A 19,529-nucleotide genomic window follows, 5' to 3' on the forward strand; every position below is an offset into this window, starting at 1 on the left:
ACTGAGGCAGAGTTAAGTAACTTAAGTAGTGGTGGAGTCCAGATTCAACCCAGACAGTCTGGCTGTCCACCACTGCTGGGATGGGAAGGGAAGAAGGAAGCACCCATTAAGACTGATATGGGGCTCAGAACATTTGAGAGTGCTGCCCCCCTGCCCTTAATATCAGTTTTCTGATTAGTAATTATTGCCTCTCATTTGACATGTGAAAAACTGAGGTTCAGAGAGGTGGAGTGACTTGCCCAGAGTCACACATCTCAGCAGTGAGGGAGCTTGTCTGACGCCAAAGCCCAACCTCTGTCCAGAACATCCCAGGGGCAGGCGCCAGAAACTAAAGGGCAGTGACTGTGTGCTCATGGCAGGGACAAGCTGTCCATCCCCTGGACTGCAGCCAAGCACACGCTAACCCCTGGAATCTGTGGCATCAGCCCATAACTCACTGAAGAAGCAAGACTAAAAAAGCAAAACCCCAGACTGTAGACCATTGTAAGGGGAATAATGTATTTTCACATCCATCATAGCAAAAATCCATGGCCATCTTTCACTCATTGACTCACTCAGTCAACATCCATAGAGCGTGTCCCCTGCACCACATTCTGCTCTAGCAGTGAGCAAAGCAGGAGCTGCTATTCCAGTGGCAGGAAAGGTCTGTCCATGTGGAGAAGCAGCAGATGCTGGGAAGGAACATGGGCTTCATGTTCAGTGGCCCTAATGCAGAACCTGACTCTGGAATCTGAGCTAACAATGTCTCCAGGCTTCCATTTTCTCATGTGTAAAATGGGCCAAGCTTAGTATACCTAGAGTGTATAGGCAAGGGAAAGAGAGAGATGAGTGAGGGAAAGTGAGAATCCACTGAGACAGTAGCTCTCACTTTGCCTGACCTACTAGCTTCCTCTCTTGTCCTGGTGTTGACCCATTTTGGACCTCAGGCCAGCTGGCTCCAGGGCTATGCTTGTGCCTGCTCTGCCATCCCCATGTCTACATCGCTCAGGGCTCCCAGCCCACTGTGCTGGTCAGCGGTGTATATTTCACTTACCTTAAGGCCCAACGACCTGGAAACACATCCAGAAGGTCTGCTAGAGGATGCCTGAATGGTCAAGGTCACCTCAGTCAGGATACCCCAGGGCCACATTCCTCCCTGAAGTCCTTCCCCACATAGCTTGAGAAATGGCTGCCCCAGGAGGGTGCAAGGGTGCAAGGGTGCAGGGGTTCACTGATTAGTGGGGAGAGAACAAGTTCAATTCCATGGTTAAAGAAGAAAAATGCAAATTGAATACCTGGCCCAAGGAGGTTCCTGGTCCCAGCCCATGCCACCCTTGCCCTGGGATGTACTGTCCTTATGGTCTGACCTCTGAGATCTCAGTGGACTGTATCCTCAGAAATCATTGTCCAGGATTGCCAACTGGAGGCCCTGCTGTGAGGCCTGCCCGCAGGTGGGTCTTGCCTGGCCTGTAGAGAGCTGGCTCTCTCACTTCCACACATCCCCACCATTCCCCACTGTGGCACCATGGAGTCTTCCTTACCTGATCTATGAAGGCGCTGGAGCTTGCTGCCCCCTGTCTGATCCACCCCCTCATGTTGTAGGAGGGATGTGGGCAACTGAAGCTCAGAGAGGGAGTAAATGAGCTCAACTTCACACAGCTAGTGAGGGGCTGGGTGGAGAGCACATTTTCCAAGTGGTTCTCCGGGCCCTCGGGTAGCAGCAGGGGCCAGACAAACCTCCATGCCCTGCACAAACATGAAGAAGTGAACCCTCTTGGGGTTCCCCAGGTGGAAAGTGGGGTGTCTTCTTGGGAGGGGGTGAACCAACTTCTGGTGAGTTTTCCTTGTCAAGGAAATGCTGCGCCCATGGCCTGTTTGTTAATAATTACCTGGTCGGGAGAGAGTGGGTGGTACTGAGAAGGCCTGGTTTGACCAGTCCTCCTGGGCTTGATAAGACAGAGCTGAGACAGCCACCCAGGGGGTCCACTCCAGGACAGACTGTGCCGTGAGTAACCCCCTGAGACAATGGAGACGAGAGACTCTAGAGGGAGGGTGACCAACTGTTCCGCTTTGCCCAAGACTGAGAATTCTTCTGGGATATATTTTCAGTGCTAAAACCAGGAAAGTCCCAGGCAAGCTGGGACACTTGGTCACTCTTGCTAGAGGTGAGAAATACTCAGGCTAGAAAGGCCCCAGCCTAGGGTCCATGGGCACTGGTGGGTGACTGTGCCCGGAGACCCAGAAAAGCCTCCCCCAGGGACACACAGCTGGTACAGGGCGGCACTGACTGGGGACCAAGGTCTTCTGGCTCCCAATCCAGGTGATCTTGGGGAGCTCATGCTGGAGGGGAGGTGTGTCTGTGAGTGATGCGGTCCTATGTATGTTTCTAAATGATCCCTCCAACTGCTGAGTGGAGAAGAGAGAGCAGAAAGACTAGGAAGCTTTCTGCAAGGGTCTAGGTCAGGGGTCAACAAACCACAGCTTGTAGGTCAAATCTGGCCCACTGCCCATGAGCTAAGAATGCAAGATGTAAAATATAAATATAAAATATAAGTGATAAGTATAAAAGATAAATATATAAATGTTGAAAAATCAATAGAAGAACAACATTTTGTGACACAGGAAAATAATATGAAATTCACATTTCAGCGTCTGTAAGTGAAGTTTCACTGAAACACAGCCACGCCTGTTCATGCATATCCGGTCTGTGGCTGTTTCCAGCTGCCACAGCAGCGTTGGGTAGTGGCAGCAGAGACTGTGTGGTCTGCAAAACCACAGATATTACTATCTGGCACTTTGCAGAAAAAGTTTTCTGAGCCCTGGTTGAGGATCATAGCAGTAGAGGGGGTGAGAGGCTGAAGAACCTACAGGAGAGTCTAGGAGTTGGAGACCAGCTTGGGCAGCATGGTGAGACCCCGACTCTACAAAAAATTAGAGTATGTGAATGTGCACTCCTGTAGTTCCAGCTACTTGGAAGGGTGAAGTGGGAGGATCACCTGAGCCCAGGAAGTCAATGCTGCAGTAAGCCATGATTACACCACTGCACTCCAGCTTGGGTGACAGAGTGAGACCCTGTCTCAAAAACAAAAAAAACAAAAAAACCCGAACCCTGCAGGTCATGAAAGTGGATTAAATGGATTGTGGGTGGATAGAAGCCTAGAAGCTTTTTGGTCTGACAACCAGATACTGGTGGGACCATTTGATGGGGCAGGAGCAGATTTGGGGGAGAAACTGGAACATCCTGTCTTGGACAGATGTTCATTATGGAAAGGGTACCAATTCTATCCCCGCAACTTTGGGCAGGTCACTTATTAAACATTCGTGTCCTCGTCTGTACGGAGTAACAATACAAAGACCAGTTCTACTGACCTCTACAGGGGTGGGAGGGTCAAACTAAATGGCATGAAAGTGGTTTGTAAACCATATAAAGCACTCCACAGATGTTTGTGGAGCAGACACTAAAATAAACTCCGATGATTGCCATCCTCCATGCAAAATCACTGCGCTAATGAAATCAACTCATCTGAAAGACAAGTGTGGGAGAAGCAGCACCTGAGTCTGGGGATGTGGGTTCTGGTTGGGATATGTGCTAGGTAGGTGACTTGGGTGAGTCACTTTGGGAGTCTTCATTTCCTGCTCTGTTGAGTGAGAATGGAGTCTAGTGCTGTGCAGAGCTCACACAGGTGGGAAACACAATGACATGATGGACACAAGGAGTGCGCCTTGTAAGTCTAAAACATTGCCATCCAATAGTGTTGCTGTCACCATACATGTGGAAGGTGGTGGGCGTTACATTGCCATTCACAAGCCTATCTGCAGGAGTTGAGGTTGTCACTCACGATCTCCAGGTGCTGGCCCACTGCCCGCCTTCTCAGTAGGGCCAGGTGTTCTGCTGGGGGAATTTCCTGGGCATTCTCTTCCCTCCCATAGGCCTGAGAGTGCAGAGGATGCATCTTATCGACTACCTGCTCCTCCTGCTGGTTGGACTACTGGCCCTTTCTCATGGCCAGCTGCACATTGAGCATGATGGTGAGAGTTGCAGTAACAGCTCCCACCAGCAGATTCTGGAGACAGGTGAGGGCTCCCCCAGCCTCAAGATAGCCCCTGCCAATGCTGACTTTGCCTTCCGCTTCTACTACCTGATCGCTTCGGAGACCCCGGGGAAGAACATCTTTTTCTCCCCGCTGAGCATCTCGGCCGCCTACGCCATGCTTTCCCTGGGGGCTTGCTCACACAGCCGCAGCCAGATCCTCGAGGGCCTGGGCTTCAACCTCACCGAGCTGTCTGAGTCCGATGTCCATAGGGGCTTCCAGCACCTCCTGCACACTCTCAACCTCCCCGGCCATGGGCTGGAAACACGCGTGGGCAGTGCTCTGTTCCTGAGCCACAACCTGAAGTTCCTTGCAAAATTCCTGAATGACACCATGACCTTCTATGAGGCTAAACTCTTCCACACCAACTTCTACGACACTGTGGGCACAATCCAGCTTATCAACGACCACGTCAAGAAGGAAACCCGAGGGAAGATTGTGGATTTGGTCAGTGAGCTCAAGAAGGACGTCTTGATGGTGCTGGTGAATTACATTTACTTCAAAGGTGAGAGTCAGATCATTGGTATATGCTAAATCCACACCACTACTTCCAACCCCCTAATTTGTTGACTGATTAAATATATTTTTATAAAAAGGTAAGTAAAAAGGTTGTGTCTGATAGGGTTGAGCAACCCTCAGGGAATGCAATGTGAGAATGTTGTATGTTGAAGACTCTGTAGTATCAAGGTTTCCATTCCTTCCTATCCTTAGACATATTTTCTTCATAAAAATAATGTATAAAATGCATTATAGCCAGTGATCATTAGTTGAATTGCTGGATTCATATCTGAGCTCAGCCTCTACCAACAGTGCAAACAGGTCAGCTTGTTTGCTCAAAGCAGGGATAAGACAAGTCTCTAATTCGAAGGTTGGCTTTGAGGATCAAATGATTAACCCATGTATATGCTCCTTAGAAAAGGGTCTAAAGAGATGGGCAAACTACAGCCCATGGGCCAAATGTGTTCAGCCACTGGTTTTGTAAATAAAGTTTTATTGTCACACAGCCAGGCCCATTCATTTATGTATTGTCTGTGGCTGACTTCATGCTACAATGGCAGATTGATTCATTACTGCAGAGATTGAATGATCTGCAATGCCTAAAATAGTTAATATCTCTATAAACTTTTTTGTTTGTTGACCCCTGACCATTTTATGTACTCAATAAATAGAAACTATAATTCATCTAATGATAACAATGCTCATTTTGAAGCTTTAAAAATATGTAAAAGCATAAAGGAGAAAGTAGACATAATCTCTAGTCCTACCACTCAGAGGCAACAAATGTTAATGTTTTAGCATCTTTTCTTCACCTTCCATTCACACACATATATGTCCACACAGTTGATATCGCAGTGTGCGAACAACTTTGTACGGTGTGTATTAGTCAGGGTTTCATCAGAGAAGGAGAGCCACCTCAAGTCAATGGTAAGGAGATCATTATAGGAATTAGGCCCCACACAATTGCGGCTGGGAAAGTGAAGGTCTAGAGGAAAGAAGAGTTGGAAGGACAGAGAGAAAGTTGCCCATGTAAGCGGACAAGTCAGAGCTTAGAGGGGAATCTTATATGCCAGGCTCAACCAGCCATCAGAGTGCTGCCATGGAGGGGAGCATCACTGCATAGTTTCTGGTGGTAGCCTGGGGCTGCTGTTGTTTAGTGGGGTTAGACTTGGGAAAGGAGCTTGGAGACAAGCAGGGGCAAACTGGAGCACATAGAGCACTGCTGAGTCTGACCATCATCATATCTGACTACCAGGGCCTTCAGAGAGTAATCTCCTTCGAAATCTCATAGTTCTAACCAGCTTGAACTCCGAAGCTACAGGGAGCAAAATTCTAGGGAGCAACTCCCAGCCTAATGATTCAGCCAAATTAGTCATCCCACGTAATTTGCATATGGAATTGTCATGCACCATTGAAAACTTTTTTAAAAAAGCTTTGTTTTGAGGCTGGGCGTAGTGGCTCACACCTGTAATTCCAGCACTTTGGGAGGCCAAGGCAGGTGGATATTGAAATCAGGAGTTCAAGACCAGCCTGGCCAACATGGCAAAACCCTGTCTCTACTAAAAATACAAAAAAAAAAAAAAAAAAAAAATTAGCCAGGCTTCATGGCACATGCCTGTAATCCCAGCCACTTGGGAGGCTGAGGCAGGAGAATCACTTGAACCCAGGAAGTGGAGGTTGCTGAGATTTTGCCACCACACTCTGGTCTGGGTGACAGAATGAGACTCTATCTCCAAAAAAAAAGCTTTGCTTTGAAATAACAAAATTTTTAAACTTTTAAAAAAATTAAGTAAGGAAGGAAGAGAAACAGTAGTATGAGTTTCACTGTCAGGAAGACATTGGTTAGAATCCCAGATCCCTTGCTTTTCCCTGGACTAAAATTCCTGGCATGGAGACCTTAGTCCATTCACCCTACCTGCCACCACCTCACTGCACATCGCCTCCTGTCCTTGCTTCCCTCCTCACACTACAGTGATTCCATGGTCATCATTGTGGTCAGTTCCTTACAAACACTCTGAGCTCTTAACTTCCTTGGTTTTCCCTCCTTCTGTCATACTTACCCTCCAAAGCTGCAAACCTGCTTAAACCTAAAGGTCTAACTAGTCCACATCTGCACCCAGCAGCTGAATATGGTTGAAGAAAAACATCCAACGGGGCTGATGGTCTCACTTGATATTTGTGAATGCAAATTTTCATTTATCTCTCTACACTGTCCAGCAATCCTACTTACATATCTCCACTCTCCAAAACAACTATAATAACAGATTCATCCTTCTCAAATGTCCTCCCCACTCATGACTCTCACTTAACAATCTTGTCTCACTCTTCATTGAGAAAACAGAATCACTTAAACAGGAAATCTCTCATCTTCTCACCTCCAAATCTACTCATCTCCAAATCTTCTCACCTCCCTGCATTTGAACCCACAAGCTCAGATGCCCTCCTCTCATCATGGCAGTAGTGACCCACCTCTTATGGAAGGCCAACCCCTCTGCTCACACTCTGCCATCTCCTCTCTTCTTCTCAAGGATGCTCACCTAACAACGAACCCCTCTTTCTAGCATCCCTTGTTTCTTCTCTATCAATCCTACTCACATATTAGAAAACGAACATCCTCTGCTATCTCTCATTTTAAAATTTAAATGAGGCTTAAGGGATCCATTCCCCAGGCATGTCAGGTTTTGAATGATCAAAATGGGACACCTTGATGGGCTCATAGGGCAGGATCTGGAGCGACTGTTTCTGTAGCTCAGAACACCAGATGGCATTCCCTGGCTGGAGGACTGGCTCTGTGGCTTGCAGATGTCCTGTACCTTCTTTTCATCTTCCTTTCAGCCCTGTGGGAGAAACCATTCATTTCCTCAAGGACCACTCCTAAAGACTTCTATGTTGATGAGAACACAACAGTCCGGGTGCCCATGATGCTGCAGGACCAGGAGCATCACTGGTATCTTCATGACAGATACTTGCCCTGCTCGGTGCTACGGATGGATTACAAAGGAGACACAACCGTGTTTTTCATTCTCCCTAACCAAGGCAAAATGAGGGAGATTGAAGAGGTTTTGACTCCAGAGATGCTAATGAGGTGGAACAACTTGTTGCAGAAGAGGTAATCAGTGTGCTGTGGGGGCTGAATCTACAGTACTATCCATCAAATGTACCTTTCTAATGAAAGACAGTGCCCCAAAATAGAGAGTGATCGCCAAATTATGAGAGAATTCTCACTTGCTGTGAGACCTTCCATGGGCTTCCTTTAAATGATGAACTCTCCTGTTATATTTAAAATATGACTTCCCCCTCATTAGAGAAAAAAGAACCACAGTAGGAGTTCAGAGTCCTGGGTTCTAGACATAGCTCTTCCACTGCACAAGACTTGGGTCAAGAGATTCCGCCTCTCTGAGGGGTTACTTCTGTGCAATGAAGAGGTAGCCCTTCTGGCCCAGAAGGTTGACTAAGCTGCCATAGTGGGATTCAAAAAATCTCCATCCACCTACCCAAGGAATTAACAGGAAGGCTTCCCATCACTCTGGTTATGATTGGAAAAAGTCTTCAACCATATATAAGAAAAGGATCCTAGCCCAAGGGCACATGTGGATAGAAAATTCACCCAACTTTCATGATGGAGAGAATCCAATCCAAAGAAATTAGCTGGTTCAAAAAGAATAAAACCCACAGGGCTATAACAGAGGCAAAGGCAAAACTGCCACCTAGCGAGACTTACATCTGTCTCCCTGGGCACCTGAACACCCACAGGAAGCAACCTCTGAAGAGGGGTTCCCAAGGGCAGGAGATCCCACAGACAGCAGGCCCTGGGTACAAAGGAACCTGGCCTTTCAACACCCATTTGTGGGAGGTGGTCTGAGCCGAAGCTGTTTGTGGGGACAGAACTCAGATGGAATACAGCCAGCTAGGAAGGGCCACCAAGGAGGGCTCTGCCCAGCAGGGATCCTGGCTTGTTCATTAATCTAATGTTTTAACTCAATGCCCCTTTCAGGAATTTTTACAAGAAGCTAGAGTTGCATTTTCCCAAGTTCTCCATTTCTGGCTCCTATGTATTAGATCAGATTTTGCCCAGGCTGGGCTTCACGGATCTGTTCTCCAAGAGGGCTGACTTATCCGGCATCACCAAACAGCAAAAACTGGAGGCATCCAAAGTAAGTCGTCAACAGTCAGCAATCCCTAGAGAACTCGGTAGGGCACTTGTGCCCATGGGAGCTGCCAGGTGATGGGGCTCCCAAGCTGCCACATGGAGTCTCAGAGCCTGAGTGTGTTCAGTCATCTATAGGCATCAGCATCCACCAATCAACCAGCCCTAGACGTGGTGCTCGGTGCTGGAGATATAGTGTTGAACCAGCCCCTGCCCTCAGAGAGCTCTCCCAGTCTAGTCGGGGACACAATGTCTTCATAGAGAGATAAACGCAATGATAGAAAATGGAGGAGGGGCCGGGCGTGGTAACTCATGCCTGTAATCCCAGCACTTTGGGAGGCCAAGGCAGGCGGATCACTTGAGGTCAGGAATTCGAGACCAGCAAGGGCAAAATGGTGAAACTCCAACTCTACTAAAAATACAAAAATTAGCATGGTGTTGTGGCAGGTGGTGGGCACCTGTAATCTCAGCTACTCAGGAGGCTGAGGTAGGAGAATTGCTTGAGCCTGGGAGGCAGAGGTTGCAATGTGACCAGAGATCAGGCCACTGCACTCCAGCCTGGGTGACAGAGTGAGTAAGATTCCATCTCAAAAAAAAAAAAAAAAAAGAAAGAAAGAAAAAAGAGGAAACAGAGGAGAAACACAGGTGAGGCTGCATTGGGTGCGTCTGTATTAGGGAGACTTTGCAGATAAGAGAAAGAGACTCAAGACTTCTGACAAGAAAAGTGCACGAGGGGGTAGAGCCTTGGGGTCAAGTTTGAATTCCGGTTCTTCCTCTTATGGTTATTGAAGGGGTACCAGTTTCTGAATTTATTTTCCTCACTTTTCAAATGGACATCATACTGCTGACCTCATAGGATGGCTACGAAGATCAAATAAGATGCATGCAAAGCCCTGGGCACAGAGCAAGTGCTCGTTTAATGAGAGCTACCATGATTGTGTGTGGCAGGAGGTCTCCAGCTCAAAAATCCGCCCAAATGAAATTCTTGCTGTGTTATCCCCAAGAAATGGCCTTGTAGGCTGTTATGTGCAATATTATTCCCTAGCAGTTTCTGGCTCTCGCAGTCTTGTCCAGGCCCCCTCTCTTGATGGCTTGGAGATAACACTTGTGATTTTCCTCCCAGAGTTTCCACAAGGCCACGTTGGACGTGGATGAGGCTGGCACCGAGGCTGCAGCAGCCACCAGCTTCACGATCAAATTCTTCTCTGCCCAGACCAATCGCCACATCCTGCGATTCAACCGGCCCTTCCTTGTGGTGATCTTTTCCACCAGCACCCAGAGTGTCCTCTTTCTGGGCAAGGTCGTCGACCCCACGAAACAATAGCCCTCCCAGGGCTGCTCATCTGTTCCAAGCAGGAGGATGCGGCAGGGGAGGGCTGGGAGTGAGTAGCTCTGTGTTTAGAGTGGGCGACAAGGATGACACCGAAGGTCCAGGAGTCCAGGACAGCAGGTGCTGGCCGGTGGGGAGCGGGGAGCGGCACTGAGATGGGCAGGGCCTGGACATTCCACACTCTGGTGCTGTGCAGCCTCTGGCAGAGCATCCAACCTCTTGGAGCAAGTTTCTGCCTCTGGAAAGGGGGCGGGCCCTTTTCACAACAGGGTGATTGTACCGAGTAAACAACACGATGCCATGAAGACCCTGGTTCAGTGTCTTGCACATGGTAGACACTCAGTAAATGCGTCCTGTGCCTGGCCCTCCTGGGTTTGCCCCGGACTCCCCTGGCAGACCTGGTCCCAGACACAAGGTATGAGAGCTCCAAGTCCCATTCCAGATTCCAGTAGGTTATCCAGGTTTATGGAAAGGGGACTGGGTGTGGGCAGTCAGCTGCCTCAGGCAGGGCTGGTACCTTGCTCCAGAGCAGGGGCTGAGAAAGCCACGGAAGGGCAGACACCACCAGGGTGGCTTCCACAGGGACCTGGTCAGAAGAGCCCAGTGAGGCACTGTCCCCTCCTGTGGCTACAGAGATGTGACCCGTGTCTCTCCCAGGACAATGGCTGTGGCCAAAGAGCACATTGCAGACACAGAGACTCTTGCTTTTACATCCAGGCTCTGTGCTCTGGATCTTCGGGCAAATCCAGCCCTATTGGGCCTCAGTTTCCACACCTTTCTGGCCCAGGTGGTCCAGCTTAGACTGGTTGAGTATGTGGGGTGGATCCACCCAGAGTCCGTGAGAATAGACCACCCCCTCCATAGGGCAAGGCAGGTGGATGGGATGTGGTTCTGTTTGCCCTGAGCCTTGGTGATTTCTGGCAAATGCACTTCTCTGGGCAGGACCCTGTGGTTTTCTTGGTGGCCAGGGCATCAGTTGCAGCTGGGCTCCAGCACTGTCTCCCGCCCTTGATCATGGACACGGAGTTCCCGGGACAGTTAGAGCTGGGAACGGTCCAGCCAGAAAGGACGTCTCCTTTCCTTTTCCTCGGCCCAGCTCACCCTGTGCTTTCAGGGCCAGGGCAACAGTTCCCACACGCTTTCCTATCAGCTGCTCATCCTCCTGCCAGGCAGGCCATTTCACTCCCACTCGGTGGTGTCCAAGTTGCCAGCATGTTCAAAACCAGAATTCCTGGGTTCAAGTCCCAGCTGTGCTCCTTAGAAGTAGTGTGATCCTGGGGAAGTCATTTCACGTCTCTGGGCCTCAGTATATTCATCTATAAAGTGGGATGATGATAATGCTACTGACCTCATAGGGCTGTTGGGAGGATTAAACAGTGACTGTATATGTCAAGTCTCACAACGGTGCTATGCAAACATTAGCTATGTTATTATTGCCCTCATTCCCGCAGCCCTGACCGTCAGTGCTGCCACCACAGGCTCTGAGCTGGGGATCTCTCTCCACCAAATCCCACTGCCATCTGGGGACCCCAAGCATTTTTCATGTTGACACTTTCGCTACTCAGGAAAATTGACACTGAGTCCCCGCAAGGGGAAGTTCCAAAAAGGCAGATTTATAGGCCCTTCTCACCACACTGGCGCCTGAAGTTCCTAACTGAGCTTCCAGAAGTTTCTAAATAAGACTTCAGCTCTCAGCTCTCCTCTTTTGGTAGATCCAGTGGGGGCAGAATCTCCCCTCAGAGTCTGTCCTGGACTGAAAGATTAGAGGCTGCTACTTTAGGACCAGCTCAAAGAATCTTCTAGGCTTTGGGAATCATGGCTGCTCACCACGTCCACTCCAGGGTGCTTGCTCAGTGTCCAGGAGGCCCAGGGCCGATACTGAAAACTCAGCCATGGGCTTCAGAACAAGACCCAGCTGGCTCAGGCTCTTGGCTCTGGCAAGCAGGATGTCTCACTGTCACAAACCCAGAATTTTCACCAAGGAGAAGGTGACCAGGGCAACAGGCCGGAGAGCTGCCTCCAGTGTTGATGACTGTTTAAGAGCCAAAATATTCCAGTAATTGTGCGACACAGGGATCCCTGGCCCAAATAACGCTGCAACCACAGGAACAGGCTCACTGCCAGGAAACCAGGAAACTGATATTTGGAGCAATAGACAGACTACTCTTGTATGGTGGAAAAGTCCTTGCGGAAGGGAGGAAGATGGAAGGGGAAAGCCCAAAAGCATTCGTCTCCCTTCCTGCCCCTAAAATACAGTCCTGAGCTGGACACGAGTGCAGCCTCAGGAGAACCTGATGAGGAAATGTTCCATAAAGGAAATTGCCCGGCGAGGCCATTCTGAGTTAGTTATACCAGCTCTGGGCTTCACTCAGGAGAAGCTGTCCAGTAAATGCCTGAGGGCACCCAAGGCCTCTGGGGCTCAGGGGAATGCATGCTCTCCTTTCTACCCCTTGATTTTGTTGGCCGCAAAGCAAGCCTGCTAGCTCAAAGAGTGATTCATTTCCCCCGTGCCTTCTGGGAAGCTGGATTCTGGTTTTCAACAATCAGGCAAGGAATAAAGTAAGACTCAGGCTGACTTGCTCCCTCTTCTGCCCCCACAGAGGTACGTGGGTGAGTGGATTCCAGGGTGGAAGACAAACCTGAAAGAAGGCCAAGGTCTAGGGTTACTATGGCAACAGCATGGCAGGGCGTGGTGATGTTGAATGACCACAGCCCTGAAGTGATGAAGGAGAGAGAAAGGAAGCAAGTCATCCTCAATTCAGCCTTGAGAGTGAAGCCTCCTTATTCTGATTAATCTCAACCCTCCACTACTCAAAAATAGTTGATGGCTCCCTATTGCCTACAAAATAAGGTTCAAAGGCCCCTATTTATAGTCAAGGCCCTCTCTGATCTGGTCACCCCCTGCCTGTTCTTCCTCAGTTCCTCCTCTTGCTCTCATGTACCCAGTGGCTGCAGTCACAGTAAGTCTTGTTTTCCCAGGTTTCCCATAGCGTCCTACCTCTAAGAATCTGCACTCTCTCAAGACCTCACAGAAACCGCTCACCTCTCTAAGGCAGACTGTCATCCCACCATCAAACATGGTTGACCTGATAAGAATGTCTGCCCCCACCCCCACCATCCCTATTAGATAGGACATTTCAAAGGTGGGGACCTGTTGACCTTGCATTCCTTCAGCTCACCTGGCCCCAGTGCCAACTGGATATGAGAGAGGCCCAACTGATATTTGTTGCATGAATGAATGAATGAATGAATGAATGAATGAATAGAAAAGGTTGAGCCAGGAGCAAGGTCACCGAGCTATTTGCTCTGCATCACCACCCCTTGACATGGCCCTGGAATTGATTGGGCAAATATTTAGTTCAGCTCTTCAGATTTCAAAATGCCCTTTTGGAGCATTAAAAAAAATAATAAAAATTAAAAAGACTTCATGCAGGAGATCTTGCCTCTTTAGAGCAGTACCCGAGTCCGCTTTTCCCGTTGCTGCTCCCCTGTGGGGTCTCTCATTTGTGTGGCCCTTGTTACACCACTAGAGAGGTAGGCCTCTCAACAGCAGCAGTGAGCGCTCGGAGGAACCATGCCTGTTTGTGAGTTCAGAAGTTATCTTCCAGCAGGAAAACAAAGTCTTTCTGCACTTTGCAACTAGGGGAAAGGGCAGAGGAAGCCAATGTGAGTGGCAGTGATGTAGCCTAGTGGAAGGTGACAAGTTTGCATGACTCTAGTAAATTGGTGTGTAGAGAAATGCAGCGTGGGTTTATTTGGTTTTTCATTCTTTCATTCAACAGCTAGTTACAGAGTGGGGTTTGGGCATGTTTGAGATAGGAGGAAACAAACTTTTTTTCAAGTTCTCAACACTACAGTTCACCTCTGGTCACCAAAATGTGTGTGGGATTTCTCCAACCACCAAATTGTCCAGCAGACACTGACTGGGTGTCCTGCAGTTCAATTCAATTCAATTCCAACACTATCTACCTGGAGATAATGTCAGATCCCATTGGTTAAGGGCTCTGTTGCACAAGACTGGCCCCACTTCAGATGCCAGATGCCAGTTGCAAGTAGTAGGCCGTTACCTATACTTTATGACCAACTGGCTATAAAGCGAGGTTCCCACAACTCCCTCCTCAGGTTCAGTTCATTAGCTAGGAGGGCTCACAGAACTCAGGGAAACACTTTTGCTTACTGGTCTATTTTATTAATAAAGGATACAGATGAACAGCCAGATAAAAGAGAGTCAGAGGGCCAGGTGTAGCGTACTGGGCACAGAGCTTCCATGTCCTCCCCCAGTGTACCACCCTCCAGGAGCCTCCATCCTTTCAGCTGTCCCAAAGTGCCCAAACTCTGTCCTTTTTGGGGTTTTTATGGAGGTTTCATTACATAGGCATGATTAATTACATCATTGGCCACTGGTGATCAACTCAACCTGCAGCCTCTCTCCCATCTTAGGAGGTCATGAGGAGGGGGGGTGGGCTGAAACCTCCAACCCTCTAATTCCATGGTTGATTTCCCTGGTAACCAGATTCCTTATGAGCCTACCCAGGAGCCCACCAAGACTTGCTTCACTAGAAAAAAGATGTCCCTATCACCCAAGAAACTGCAAGGGATCCAGGAGCTCTTCATCAGATGCTCTTGCCACTCGGGAAATTACTAAGCTCTCAGGAATCAGGTCAAAGACCAAATATTAAACAAACAATTCTCTTAGTACCCCTATCTACAAGGATGCTAGAGGCACTGTCTCAGGAACTCGAGCCAGAGACTAAATGTATATTTCTTATTATTAATATGTCACAGTTTCACAGGCTGCTAGCCAGGAAGCCAGAGGGACCTCCCCAGTGTAAAATTTGGATTCAGACAAGGCTGCAGTCTCAGCTTCTTCACTAACAATGCACTGCGGGGCAATCGCTTTACCTGTTTGGGTCTTAATTTCCTCACCTGTACATGGCAGTGTCCTCTGGGCACAGAGACCCACTGCAGCTGTGGCAGTAGAAACGGGAGGATGGACATGGGATCCACTGAAGACACAGATCTGGCAGCCCCTGGCTTCTGACTCCATGGAGTGGGTGAAGGGCACACTGGTCTGCTTCATCCCTGACTGCCTGGGAGTGGGCCCTTATCAAAGAAGAGGCAGAACTAATATGAACAGCTCCTGTGCTCTGAGCACCTGCAATGAGCAAGGCATGATGCTGAGTGCTTTCCAGGAGGTATGAAGAGGCTGCAAGCATCCAAGTATAGAACCTGGACTTTGGAGCCAGGATGCTTAAATCTGAATCTGAAATCCAGGAATTACTGAGTGTATTTGCTTCCTAGTGCTGCTCTAAGGAAGGACCATAAATGATGTGGTTTAACCAACAGAAATACATTGTCTCTCAGTTCTGGAGGCCAGGAATCTAAGATCGGTGAGGAAGAATCTATTCCACACCTCTCCCCCGGCTTCTGAAGGTTTTCTGGCAATCTTGAATGTCCCTTAAATGTAGGCACATCACCTCAATCTCTGCCTTCCTCCTCCTGTGGTGTTCTTTCTGCGTGACTGCTGGTGTCCAAATTCCTCCTTTGTAAAAGAACACCAGTAATATCGGAGTAGGGGCCCACTCTGTTATGACCTCATTTTAACTAATTACATCTGCAAGGACCCTATTTCTAAATAAGGTCATATCCTGGGGTACTCCAGGTATGGGCTTCAACACGTGAATTTGGAGGGTTGGGGGCAATTCAACCCATAACACTGGGTGAGGGTCTTGGGTGGTCTCTCTGTGCCTCAGTTCCCTCACTTATGGAATGGAGATGACAATACCTAACTCATAAGCCTATCATGGGTGTTTGCTGAGTTCCTGTATGTAAAGCACTTAAGCTAGTGGTTCAGCATTAGTGCCTTACAAACGTTAACTGCTGTTATCTCATTCATCTTTTGTAACAACTGTGTGCTGTGGAACAAGGGTGACAACTGGTATGCCTGCCAGAGCTGGGCAGGTCACCAGAACAGATGAAGTGGGCTGCCAGTGATGGGGCCCAGGCAGCTGAGACAGTAAGAGCCCCCATTTAAAGGCATTCTGCTCAACATTGTTACATAATAATCTATGGCATGAAACTCACCTATGGAGGCGAGAGCTCCTTGTTGCTCTTGATGTCAATGGAAAAAATTGACCATGACCTACCTGGTCCTTAGGTGGGGTTAACAGCTATTCTGAAAGAAGAATGCTGATTTGACAAGAACTGGGCGTGAAGCCAACCATGTGGTCTAGAAAGGACACAATTGCCTTTAAGCCAAGGCCTAAGCCTATCAAGACTGAGTTAATGAGGCTGCCCCATCAGGCCGGCGGAGGTCATCCCTCACCAGCCCTGGCTGGCTCTCTGGCTGCAGAGTTGCTGAGCAGGGATGGAGAACAGACCAAATGGGGCCAGCCAAGTTCGCACGTCCTCAGAGCCACCCACTCAAGTGTCTAGCTCTCCTGGGGTGATTGACTTCGGTGGGAGCGTGGCTCTGCCAGGATTCAGACTTCTGGCCTCCAGAACTGTGAGAGAGTGAATTCCTATTGTTTCAAGCCACCCAGTTTGTGGTGATTAATTATGGCAGCCCTAGCAAACTAACATTCCTCTTTTCCTCCAATTTCATAAGAACAGGTGTTGCTCTTCTTGACACAGAGCTGTGTGTTCTCTTGGCCTCCTGCTCCCTGGGGGAGTCTCCTTCCATTAATAACCACCTTTAACCTCCCTTTCAGCTTCTTCCCCCAAACCTGGGAAGTCCCTCCCTCCAAGCCACAGCTCCCTCTGCCCCACCTCCTTCCCAGCCTTCTCATCAAGGAGCAATCTGCCTTGACTGTCTCCTTGACTTCTCAGCCTGCTGGCCCTGGGCTCCTGCTCCCACCTTCCCACCCAGATCACCCTGGTGGATTCCATGGACCAGTGACCATCCTCATCTACTTGAATGTTCTGCTGCATCTGACACTGACAGTGACATCCCTTGTCCTCCCTTGTTTCCTGCCCTGGTCCTCCTCCTTCCCAGCCATCATCACCTTTGTGAGCTCTCTCTCCCTCTCTGCTCAGGCTTATGCTGAGGGTCTCAGCATTCTATGCTTCATCCTCTTCTCTTGTCCTCTCCTTGCCCCAGGACACCCCTGATCCCATGTGCTTCCTTCACTTTAGTTCCTGTCTCTGTTCTTGCCTCCAAATCTCTCTTTAGACCCATTCACCTGTGTCATCTCTGCCAGCAGGCACCACAGGCCCTTCAGGCTCACTAGGTCCAAAACTGAACTCATCATCCTCCATACAGGCTTCCAAAACCTACCCCTCAGCTCACACCAGGTCCATTCTCCTTCCTTAATGTGTCTCCTCCTCTCCAGCCTCACCCCTGTTGCCTTGGCCCACACCACCATCATCTCTCGCCTGGATTATCACAGCAGTGTCACTTGGTCCTGTCTTGATCTCCAGGCGACCATACCCATGACAGCCCAAGATAATTTCTCCCTCCTTCTCTTAAGAATGAAGTTCAACCCTGGTTCCCAGCCCAGCAGGACTTCCAAGCCCTCCATCTGGCCCTGATCTGGCTTCTCTCTGTCCTCCCTTCTTCCTCTCTGATGGGCTCCCAGTGCCCCACCACCCCCTCAGGCTGTACTGCTATCACTTCTGTGGTTCTCTCAGCCCAAAATGCAGCCTCCTACTGCTGTGCTGTAAGCTCTTCTGTCTGTTCACTCCTCTCCACCCAGCCAGGGCTGATAAAAACCTAGACAAGGTTCAAAAATCCAGATCCAAGGTCACCACCTTCACAAAGCTTTTCCTATTCCATTCCTCTCTCCAACCACGGGAGAATGGACCATTCCTCCCTGTGTGTCTTTATTGTGGAGACATGTGTCACAGCATCGACTTTCTATCTTTAGTTCATCTATTGAGATATTGGTCTCTCTTCTTGAGGCCAGGGGTATTTTCTGGGACATGGTTAGATCTCAATAAACATTGATATTGGAGGGATGAAATGAAGGAAAGATGGATGGAAGGCTATAAGGATGGGTGGATGGATAAATGGATGGATGGATGGATGAATGGATGGATGGATGGATGGATGGATGGATGGATGGATGGATAGATGGATAGATGGAAAAATGGATAGACGGATGGGTGGATGGATGAATGGATGGATGGATGGATGGATGGATGGATGAATAAATGGGTGGATGGATAGATGGATGGAAGGAAGGAAGGAAGAAGAAAGGTAGTACCGGTATGTTTTAGCTCATGCAGGCAAGCAGATGATGGGCAGAGGGAAGCATGGTGGCTGATTACAGGAGGATCATAGCAGATGTTTAAGGCAAGATTGACAGCCCCACAAAGACTGAGAAGAGAAGACAAGAAAAATGGGAAAGTTATTAAGACACAAGACCTAGATCAGGAGCTAGAGGCTGGATCCCAGAACAAGGCAAGAGCCTAATGACTCAAGTAGCCAACTCATCTCAGTTTGCCAAGGTCTTTGCCAGTTTTAGCACTGAATATCCCACACCATTGGAAATTCCTCAGTCCCAGCAAATTGGAATGGTTGGTCACCCTACTAGTAATTAAGACCAGTGCCCCACTTCAGAGCAGAAGCATCAGCCAGGCCCTGAGTGACATCTTGTAGGCTCTTGAACTGGTCTCACTCAATCCCCATGAGGCCCAGTACCATGGAACAGAGGGCAGGGAGGCTGAGGGCCAAGCAGAGGAGCACCTGTGCTCAGCAGGGCAAGGCATCACAGGGGCCAACATTGGTTTCGCAGCCCTTCTCCCAGAAACCACCTCCCCACTTTGATCCTTTCCCATGCCCTGCTAGGCTCTAGGACACCAAATTCTCATATTCTGGCCACTGGCCCACCCTAGGCACTCACCCTGGGTGTTATGGACTGAATTGCTTCTCCCCCAAATTCTTATGTTGAAGTTTTAGCACTCAGTCTGACTGTAGAGATTGGGCTTTTAAGGAGGTAACTGAAGTTAAATAAGGTTATGAGGGTGGCACTCTAATCTGATAAGATTGGTGCCCTTTTAAGAAGAGGAAGAGTAATCAGAGAGCTCGCTCTCTTCCTCTGCCCATTCCCTCTCTTGGGGTGTGTTTGTGTGTGTGTGTGTCCAGTGTGACCCATTCATTGCAGGCATGGTGAGACTCTCAATCCCTCTCATTTCCACTAGAATCTGACTGTTGGGATCTATGACCCAGTCAGCATAGCAGGCCTGTGGGGAGCTCTCAGGCTCAAGCATATGCCCCCCCTAATCTACAAGAAATTAGCTGCAGAAAACCAAGGAATAGAGCCTGGAAAAAGAGAGGGTTTGCTAGAGCTGTCCCTTTCCCTGCCTCTGGAATGCCAACAACGGGCATTCTCTTGTCTCTCAGGAGTACCCATGCCATTCCAGGCAAACGATGGCTTGGCTGGTGGCGTAAGGCTTGGGGGCAGCGAGTGGGCATCGTGGTCAAAGCCTCTGGATCAGGCAGCTGCGCCTGCAGGCAGGCCTGCTGGCTGGAAACCTGCCAGGA

General features: G+C 49.1%; 1 protein-coding gene across 1 annotated transcript; it reads left to right on the plus strand.

Annotated features, from left to right (window-relative positions):
- The first annotated feature begins 1,931 nt into the window (after window positions 1-1,931).
- SERPINA4 (serpin family A member 4) lies at window positions 1,932-10,346 on the plus strand. Its single transcript, NM_001131754.1, is given in 5 exon segments — window positions 1,932-1,984; window positions 3,910-4,575; window positions 7,404-7,677; window positions 8,563-8,722; window positions 9,839-10,346. Coding segments are annotated over 4 exon segments (1,284 nt in total). The 5' UTR covers window positions 1,932-1,984; window positions 3,910-3,926; the 3' UTR covers window positions 10,040-10,346.
- The last annotated feature ends 9,183 nt before the right edge of the window (window positions 10,347-19,529 follow it).

Source organism: Pongo abelii, chromosome 15 (assembly GCF_028885655.2).
Source record: "Pongo abelii isolate AG06213 chromosome 15, NHGRI_mPonAbe1-v2.0_pri, whole genome shotgun sequence".
NCBI lineage: Eukaryota > Metazoa > Chordata > Mammalia > Primates > Hominidae > Pongo > Pongo abelii.